The sequence below is a fragment of the Staurois parvus genome, unplaced genomic scaffold (genome assembly GCF_062004578.1).
Source record: "Staurois parvus isolate SC_StPar_1 unplaced genomic scaffold, SC_StPar_1.0 ptg000057l, whole genome shotgun sequence".
In the NCBI taxonomy this organism is placed as follows: Eukaryota; Metazoa; Chordata; class Amphibia; order Anura; family Ranidae; genus Staurois; species Staurois parvus.
The window spans coordinates 2,528,768-2,537,976 of record NW_028317853.1 but is presented as its reverse complement, the minus strand read 5'-3'; the positions used below and the strand labels follow the sequence as shown (position 1 = coordinate 2,537,976).

The following is a 9,209-nucleotide window of genomic DNA, read 5'->3' as shown; positions in this document are numbered from 1 at the left end:
ATTACCTGTGTTTCTGTAATTGCTCATTTGAGAGTTGCTTGGCTCTCTTAAAAATAATTGCTTAAACACCAGTAAAATTCCAAGCAATCCCCCAGTGGTAGGAGGTGTGTGTGTGCTGTAGATAGACTGTGGTGGAGGAGGTCAGCCATGAATTATGTGAGAGTGTGTGTTTTATTAGGCAGACACCAGCTGCTGGTCCCATAGGAGAGAGCCCCACGTCTGGGGAGGTTTTCAGTTACAAGCACGGGATGTATAGCGTTTCAAAGGCTGACTGTGCTTTCCTTGGGCCAGATCTCAGAGCACATAGATGGGAAAAGCCTAATATACAAGGAAAATGGGATAGTGTTACTGAGGAGATGCCAAATATGCAACCCATTAACCTTTAGGGACAGGGAGCTGCATATCCAGGTGTGGATCCTATTACTGCAGGGAGTGTGGCATCTGTACAGTGATATGCACATTGGAAGCAGATCGGACCCAAAGGTCCCAAGCCTTGTGTTCCAATTGATGTATTTCTGGTTGGTAGGAATTAACCTGTCAGGCCAAGTGTCAATTATCTGAATAATGGTGGACCTCCAGGCTCCCTCTAGAGGCCAGGGGGGTTATTGACAGATTGGGCCAGCCTGCCAGTCATAGCTGTCTTGGTCTGGAGGCCCTCAATATTTTCAATGGATGCCATCATTGATTTGTCTCTTTATATTATATGGAGATTATGACAATCTAAGAACAACAATGCATTCTGTTAAACAACCACAATTCCTAGCAACCGTCATCTCTTAAGGCCATAGATGGCCGGTCAGCCCACAAAAGAGAAAATCCATTGATTCCGTATCCACGCTAACAGCATGGATGGGGGAATCTCCTTTAAATTCAGGCAGTTGTGGGTGCTGGACTGCCAATCAGTGACTTCATTTGATAGGATGCAGTCACTGTTCAGCCAATAATGTTCATTTGATTTTAAAGCAGTATTAAACCCAAAACCAAAAATGTAACATATTGCAGCTTACCAGTCATTAGATTTGGTGGCTGCATTCGTTTTCACCTGGTGATCTCGCCAGTAACACACTCCTCCTGTATTAGAGTGCCTCCACTCTGGATGATGAAGCACAGGGAGCACATTTGGACAGTGGCATTGTCAGTCTGAGGGGTATGTTAGATAGACTAGCAGATTTAAATACACTAACAAACTGACTTCTAACTCCAGCTAACACTTTAGAGTCAGTTACAGCAAAGAGTGTTTTTTCCTTTTAGGAAAAAGGTTTTAAATAAATAAATAAAAGCTGATCATTGTAAGCACTTCTGTCAGTGTTAAATGGTTTGTCTCATCCTTGGTAAACTGATATAACTGGAAGAGAGCTTGCTCGTTTGAAAAAACAACAGACTTACTGGTTGGATCACCAAATGAAAATAGAAGAAAGAAAGCCTAAAAAAGAAAATGAATGCATCCATTACATCTAAGAATTGGTAAGCTGCAATATATTAAATGTTTGCTTTTAGGTTTAATATAGCTTTAAATTGAGTTGGGTGATACTCGCAGGGTACTTATATAGCGCTGTCAATTTATGTAGTGTTTTACATATATATATTGTACATTCACATCAGTCCCTAACCCTCAAGGGATGTACAATCTAAGGTCCCTAAAATACATACACATACTAGGGCCAATTTAGACAGGAGCCAATTAACCTACCAGCATGTCTTTAGAAACCGGAGTACCCGAAGGAAACCCACGCAGGCACAGGGAGAACATGCAAACTCCAGGCCGTGGTTGGGATTCAAACCAATGACACTACTACTGCCAGGCGGAAGTGCTAACCATTTAGCCACTGTGCTGTACAACTCAAAATCAAAACATCAATGACCAGCCTCACTGATCTATTCATAGTATACAAATCTCCATAAGTGGCTACACTAATTATGTTTACACATATACAGTATATACAGTATAGAAAACTGTTGCTAAGTCACAGCCGTGTGCTTAGCAGGTGGTTCTGCTCCGCAGTTCACATCCAGGCAGTCAGGGGTAACAGTGTTAGGTCTTCTCAACACGGCCAGGTAGCTGCAGCCACCAGATTCTTACTGCTGGAATGACCGGGTCATGCAATCAACAGCGACTGCTCATTTAAACGAATGGTGTCCTGACATCGTCCGCTGGTGTTCCCATGGTGCCACAAACAGAGCGCTTAGCTGCAGTTAGGGACAGATGTCTGAGTCTGGACGCAGATATCCGAAAAGTAATTGCATCCAATCAGCCTACAGTTTTCGGCCCAGCTCCTTCCATTTTCAGATTGATGGATGTCATGCAGGAGGGTGCCGACAGGCCCACCCATGGCTCTAATTTATGTTGGTTCATCAAGAACTTGCCAACATTTGGATAGCATAGGGCCTGCTTAATGTTTAGAATAGCCTGTTGTCAAGTACCCATTCAGATCGAGGGAAAAACAAAGAAAAAAACATGTCAGCGTGTCCCATAGCAAGCAATGATATTCTAACTGTCATTTTCTAGCCTACACAAGGTAGTGACAGCTGGAGTCTGACATGTTGCTATGAGCAGACATAGTGGAAGTTTCCTGGGCTGCTCAAGAGAGAAGTTAAAGAGGACTTCTGGTTACTTGTATAAAAATTAAAAGTCAACAAGTTACAAATACTGTAGCTTCTGACTTTTAATGAAACACACACTTACCAGTCCAGGGATCCAGCGCTGCTGTCTTTGGGTACCCCGCCCCACCATCTTGCTTGTGGGAAGCCAGCAGTGACTTTCTACTGACTCACAGCTGGCTCCCCACTCTGCATGCACGAGGGGGGTGAGGAAAAGCAGATCTTCCCTTTTTAAATGAAGATCTGCTTTCAGCTAGCCCTACACTATAAGATTTATTTCATTCAACCCTGTGTGGATGGAGGAATCTTCCCGCTGGTTATTGTATCCTGACAGCCAGCACCTGTGGCCAAGCCCATATCCGAACAGTGCCTGCAATTGATTGGATTTGGCCAACAATTTTCCAGCTGGCTCCTTTGATTATCAGATCGAAGGATGTCAAATAGGAAGGTGCCAGCAGGGCCTCCCACATCGCGAATGTCTGTTGGTTCATCAGGAACTGGCTCTGTGTATGGCCAGCTTTAGACTTTCACTATGGCTCTGCAGATCAACCATGCCACAAACATTCACCGTCTCAGCGTGCAGACAGCCCTGTCACTTACTGGCCTATTATGGTTCTGTCACAAAGGCAGTCCAATCGGATCCGCCTGTTATATTTTCAGATGTACCTAAAAGGAAGCTTATTGTTAGTCTTTGGCCAAGTAGATGGAAACGGATGTTTGACTGCTTACCTCTGATCATGTCCCAGTCTAGGTCTGAAAAAAAAGGGAAGGTTTCAGGTCTTTTCTGTTTTTTTCTGATGTGATGGATCAGTGGTAAAAGGTGCAGGTCCATTTTCCTGCCCATAGACCAAACGTGAATCTGTTAAGCTTTTTTCCTCTATTACAAAAGAGTGGAAAAAACTGAATGGAAGCGTACAGTATGTCACAAAAGTGGCATCTGTTCCGTTCTGCTCTGATTTAGCAGAGGATCTGTCCACAAATCCCTTACCGATCAGAACGAACGCCGCCTGTGTGAAACAGTGGTTGGCCTGGATCCTTCTCCAGGACTGGCCATCCCAGGACTGTCTATGCAGGTCAGGAACAATCCACAGCTATACAACTGCTTCCCTATTCAAACATTCTAAGTTAAATCAGACTGCGATCACCTTAATACATTACATTAATGTCTGATACAACAATGTTTCAGACATCCTTACGTTACATAGGCATTCCTCCCCAACACACTGATCTCCTGTGCTGGGTGTGATGGCTGGCGGGCTCTCAGCGTGCTGGGCTGATACAGATCATCAGTGTAGGTGGCGGAAATGAGACCCCCAGGAAGCACTTAGACCCCCTCCCCTTCTTCCCACACAGCACTGTAATCTTCCCACTTGGCACCATTTCAAGAGCATGCAGTGACTCATAATGTGTGGCAAAAAAAAGCGTGTTTTCCTGAATGATCCCCTCCACGGTGAAATAAAACAGAATTCTTGTCTTTTATGAGCTCTTTGTGAGGCAATGCGATTCCATTTACAGCCAGTATCAGCCTATCTGCTCGCTGTCTACAGAGGGGACTGCGCAGACAGGCACATTAACCCTCAGATCTCAGACAATTCATTGGAATCCCAGCCTTCCTCAGGAGCCCGCTGCATAATAGATGAGCTCTTTTTATACCTTTTAACTATCTCCTGTCACAAAAGGAGCTTCCTTCTCCCTCCTGTCCTCTTCCTACCAGAGCCAGGATGACTTTTACAGTAGGGGCTTTTGTTTTTTTTTGGAGGGAATTAGCCTGACCATTGCTTCGTCTAATGAATGATTATGTTGTGTGATGGGGCTATGATGTTCAGGACAGGACATAACTGTGTATGGTGGGACATGAAATGCCAAGACCTGAATAATGACTAATGGTCATTATGGATCCAATCTAGGATAGAACAATATCCATATATGCATTGCAATGGAACAGTATTCTCATAGGATGGATGAATTGTATAAATACACATGTATAAATCATAGAGAGGCTATATGAATGGTTGTCATTAGCCCAGTGACCTTTTGATTCCTTAGATTAGAACAAAGTATCTGTAATGTCATGATTAAACCAAGATGCATGACGCCTATTCATATGTATATACTTTGGGTATATGGCACATGCTGCATATAATTAACTACACAGAGACACAATCCCATTTCTCCATATCAAAAGATAATGATCATTAGTCCCCCCTACTTCCCCAAGAAACCACCAGATCATAAAATGTAAAGAGTTTATTGAGAAAACTCCTGCAGTTTAGGAAGTTTTTGACACAAAAACAACACAGTAACTTTGGCATTACACAATCTTTGTACCAGTTGTACAAAACTAAAAAAAACATCTCAGCAAAAGAGTTTTATTACAAAAAAATGGGTCATTTATACAAGTTTGTTTTTTTTAGAATAAAAAAGTAAAGTCCCCATATATAGAAATAAATAGATTTGTTCAGAGTTATTCTGTAAGGCAAGGTCCCATAAAACGGAACCAATAAATAAAAAAATAAAGTCTGATTACAAAGTGTGGTCAGTTCACCAAGGTCTCCATACGGACTCGGTGCTGTCAGGTCCATTGCTGCCACCTAGAGGGCTCACCGTTCGGGGCATGTGTGGCATCTTGTGAGAGAAGGTGGTGAGTCCTTGGACTGGGGATTGTGCCTGTGGTGCCCCGCTGGAGGTGACATTTCCATTGCCATAGAGGGGAATCACTGGTCCTGGGCTGGAGGAATAGGCAGGGTTGGGGATGAGGAAAGCGAATTGTCCATCAGTGGCTGGTACCAGCTGGAAGCCTCCCTGGAACACCTTGGGAGACACGGCTTCGGCTGAGGTCATCTTGCAGGACATGGGTACTGGAGCATTGGATACTGGTGTCGAGGGCAGCTGGACATGCAGAGGCTGGTTGGAAGGAGGCTGCTGGTAATTCATTGCCACGATCTGGCCTAGGCAACCAGAGAGATGACCAAGTAGCCGGGTCCTGACTTCTGTGTTGACCCCTTCACAGGTGGAGAGGAATCGGGTCACCTCGTTCATGCACTCATTGAATCCTGCTCTGTATTTGCCAAGCACTGATGGATCAGCTGTTAGTGCAGCTACAGGAGAAGTAAAGAACATTACATGAGTACGAGCGATCAAGGAACGTGATTATGAACCATCTCACTAAATTACTAGTGTTAACCATTTAGCAGCTATAGCTTGCTTCATTCAAAAGCTACTGGATCAATACAATGCTCCCTCATCCAGAGCAGGCAAACCATGATGCTATTAAGCTCTGTACATCCATACATAGAAATATAAACCTGCAATAAAATATTCAGTGTTGTGGACTTCTGCCACGGAAAACTACAAATCCCAGCATGCCTGCCCTGAATGAGACAATACCTAGAGGAGATCATCCACACACACCCTACCAGCCCCTACATCATTCATCAATAGCAATCATTGTGGAAGTATAAAGAGCCTCAGATATGTACCTGTCATCTGGACTCGTTGTAAGTTCCGCAGGTGCTTGACTGTCATTTCCAGGATATCAGCCTTCTCCAGCTTGGAGTGTCTGGAGCTCTGCAAAGAAGGAACGAGGTGATCAGCAACAAGGTGGGAGAAATGTGGGCAGCAGAGAGGGATGGAGGGACAGGAGGGATGGAGGGACAGGAGGGATGGAGGGACAGGATGGATGGAGGGACAGGATGGATGGAGGGACAGGAGGGATAGAAAGACTGGGGGGATGAAGGGACTAGAGGGATGAAGGGACTGGAAGGACTTGAGGGATGGAGGGACTAGAGGAACGAAGGGACTGGAAGGACTTGAGGGATGGAGGGACAGGATGGATGGAGGGACTAGAGGGATGGAAAGACAGGAGGGACAGAATGACTGGAGGGACGGAAGGACTGGAGGGACGGAAGGACTGGAGGGATGGAAAGACAGGAGGGACAGAATGACTGGAGGGACGGAAGGACTGGAGGGACGGAAGGACTGGAGGGATGGAAGGACTGGAGGGACAGGACAAATATAAGGACTGGACGGATGCAGGAACCAGGGGAATAGAAGGACTGGAGGGTTGGAAGGACTGGAGAGTTGGAAGGACTGGAGGGACGGAAGTACAGGAGGGATGGAAGGAATGGAGAGATGGAAGGGCAGGAGGGATGAAAGGACAGGAGGGACGGAAGGACTGTAGAGACGGGGGACTGGAGGGATGGAAAGACAGGGGGGATGGAATGACTGGAGGGATGGAAGGACAGGGGGGATGGAATGACTGGAGGGATGGAAGGATAGGAGGGACAGAGGGATGGGGGGACGAAAGGATGGGGGGGACTGGAGGGACGGAAGGATGGAGGGACGGAAGGATGAGGGGACTGGAGGCAGCAAATAGATGTTCAGCCAACTTACATCTTTCTTTAGGGCATCCAGAATGAGTGTCTTGAGCTGTCCCAGGCTCTCGTTGATGCGAGCTCTCCTGCGCTTCTCCATGATGGGTTTGGAGGACTGTAAAGACAGAGGCAAGACATGAGTACAACGCCACAGTATATGTTGCCGACATATCCTCAGATTGTGATCTACAGCACCCGCCCAAGGGGCACACAAGGGATAGTTACCTTTCTGTGCTCACTGGCACTCTTGGGTTTATCGGGGGTCTGAGCAGAGTTGGCCGGTGCCCCCGCAATAGGGGAGGCGGTGGGCTTCTCCATGCTGTCAGCAGGCATGATCCGATGAGGGGAATACACAGGATGGATGGGGGGAGGTGTATCCTCTGTACACAGTCAATGACCTGACCAGTCCCAGAGCCTGAATGTTGTGTCTGTCCCGGTCTGCAGGATCTCCTCTATTTATACTCCTCTCTGCTGCTCCCCATTCTTGTGAAACCTTCTCTACATTCTTTCCCACACTCACTTCAGCCAATCCGGGACAGAGACTCGCCCACGGTGCCTTGTGATTGGACAGCACCCCCCTCCTCCCTAGGTATCCCCCCCCTCCTCCTATACACAGACGCAGGCTGCCAGTCACGCGCTTGGCTCAGACCCGGCGCCGGGGATCGGGCTGCCAAGGGAGCAAAGCGCGGGGGCTGCCGGGAGGACACAGGTCAGGAGCCGAGCCATGCATCCCGGCAGTTCACGGAGCTCCGCGCCCGTCTATGGAGCCTGACACCTCCGCTGCTGCTCCACCTCTTATAGTCGGAATGACTTTTATTTTTCCATTGGAAGCAGACATTGGGCTTTTTTTTGTTTTTAGTTCCAAAATAAAAATAGGAGCACAGTGATCATCTTCTATGTATTCTGGAAGTGTATATATAAACACATACATATATGATACATACATGACCCCTTTCACGCGGGTCGCGGCCAGTCCGATCTACAGACCCTCTGATATATTGGAGAGGACCATCATTCTTGTTCTATCCAAGTCTGTCCTTTCATTTATTATGTATTTAGAGTACTTCTAGACCCGGTCACACCGGGTGCGACTTGGTATGCGATTTGCCATGCATGTTCCATGGCCAGTCGCACCCGATTGTCTCCAATTGCAACGGTCATATCAGTGCGATTCCACATCGATTTCTGAAGTCCATGCAACCTGGATAGACGTCTGTGTCTTGCAAGCCACACCTGAAGTCTGAACACTATCCAGCTTTGAAATCGTGCGACTTCACTGGAAGTCGCATGATTTCAAAGTCGGATCGGTGTGACCGGGGAGGTATAGTGCCAACAATTTACACTCCCACCCCTTTACTGTCCCTGTCCCAAGGAGCTTACAATCTAAGGTCCCTCTCTCACATTTATACATACACATGCCAGGGACACTTTAGACAGGAGCCAATTATTTATTTATTTATTTATTTCAGGTACTAGTATAACGCCGTCAATTTACGCAGCGCTTTACATTTATATTGTACATTCACATCAGTCCCTAACCCTCAAGGGGCGTACAATCTAAGATCCCTAACTCACATTCATACATACACATACTAGGGACAATTTAGACAGGAGCCAATTAACCTACCAGCATGTCTTTTGGAGTGTGGGAGGAAACCGGAGTACCCGGAGGAAACCCATGTAGGCACAGGGAGAACATGCAAACTCCAGGCAGGTGGTGCCATGGTTGGGATTTACCTATCAGCATGTCTGAAGTGTGGGAGGAAACCGGAGTAATTGGAGGAAACCCACGCAGGCACAGGGAGAACATGCAAACTCCAGGCAGGTGGTGCCGTGGTTGGGATTTACCTATCAGCATGTCTTTGGAGTGTGGGAGGAAGCCGGAGTACCTGGAGGAAACCTGCGCAGGCAAAAGGGAGAACATGCAAACTCCAGGCAGGTGGTGCCGTGGTTGGAATTTACCGACCAGCATGTCTTTGGAGTGTGGGAGGAAGTCGGAGTACCTGGCGGAAACCTACACAGGCAAAAGGGAGAACATGCAAACTCCAGGCAGGTGGTGCCGTGGTTGGGATTTACCGACCAGCATGTCTTTGGAGTGTGGGAGGAAGCCGGAGTACCTGGAGGAAACCTACGCAGGCAAAAGGGAGAACATGGAAACTCCAGGCAGGTGGTGCCGTGATTGGAATTTACCGACCAGCATGTCTGAAGGGTGGGAGGAAACCAGAGTACCTGGAGGAA

General features: G+C 46.9%; 1 protein-coding gene across 1 annotated transcript; it reads right to left on the bottom strand.

Moving 5' to 3' along the window:
• Positions 1–4,830: 4,830 nt before the first annotated feature.
• LOC149469933 (transcription factor HES-4) lies at positions 4,831–7,412 on the bottom strand. Its single transcript, XM_089668402.1, has 4 exons — positions 7,197–7,412; positions 6,991–7,086; positions 6,078–6,165; positions 4,831–5,696 (listed from the first exon to the last, which is right to left on the bottom strand). The coding sequence occupies exons 1-4, from the start codon at positions 7,302–7,304 to the stop codon at positions 5,140–5,142; spliced, it is 849 nt and encodes a 282-aa protein (XP_089524528.1). The 5' UTR covers positions 7,305–7,412; the 3' UTR covers positions 4,831–5,139.
• Positions 7,413–9,209: the final 1,797 nt, after the last annotated feature.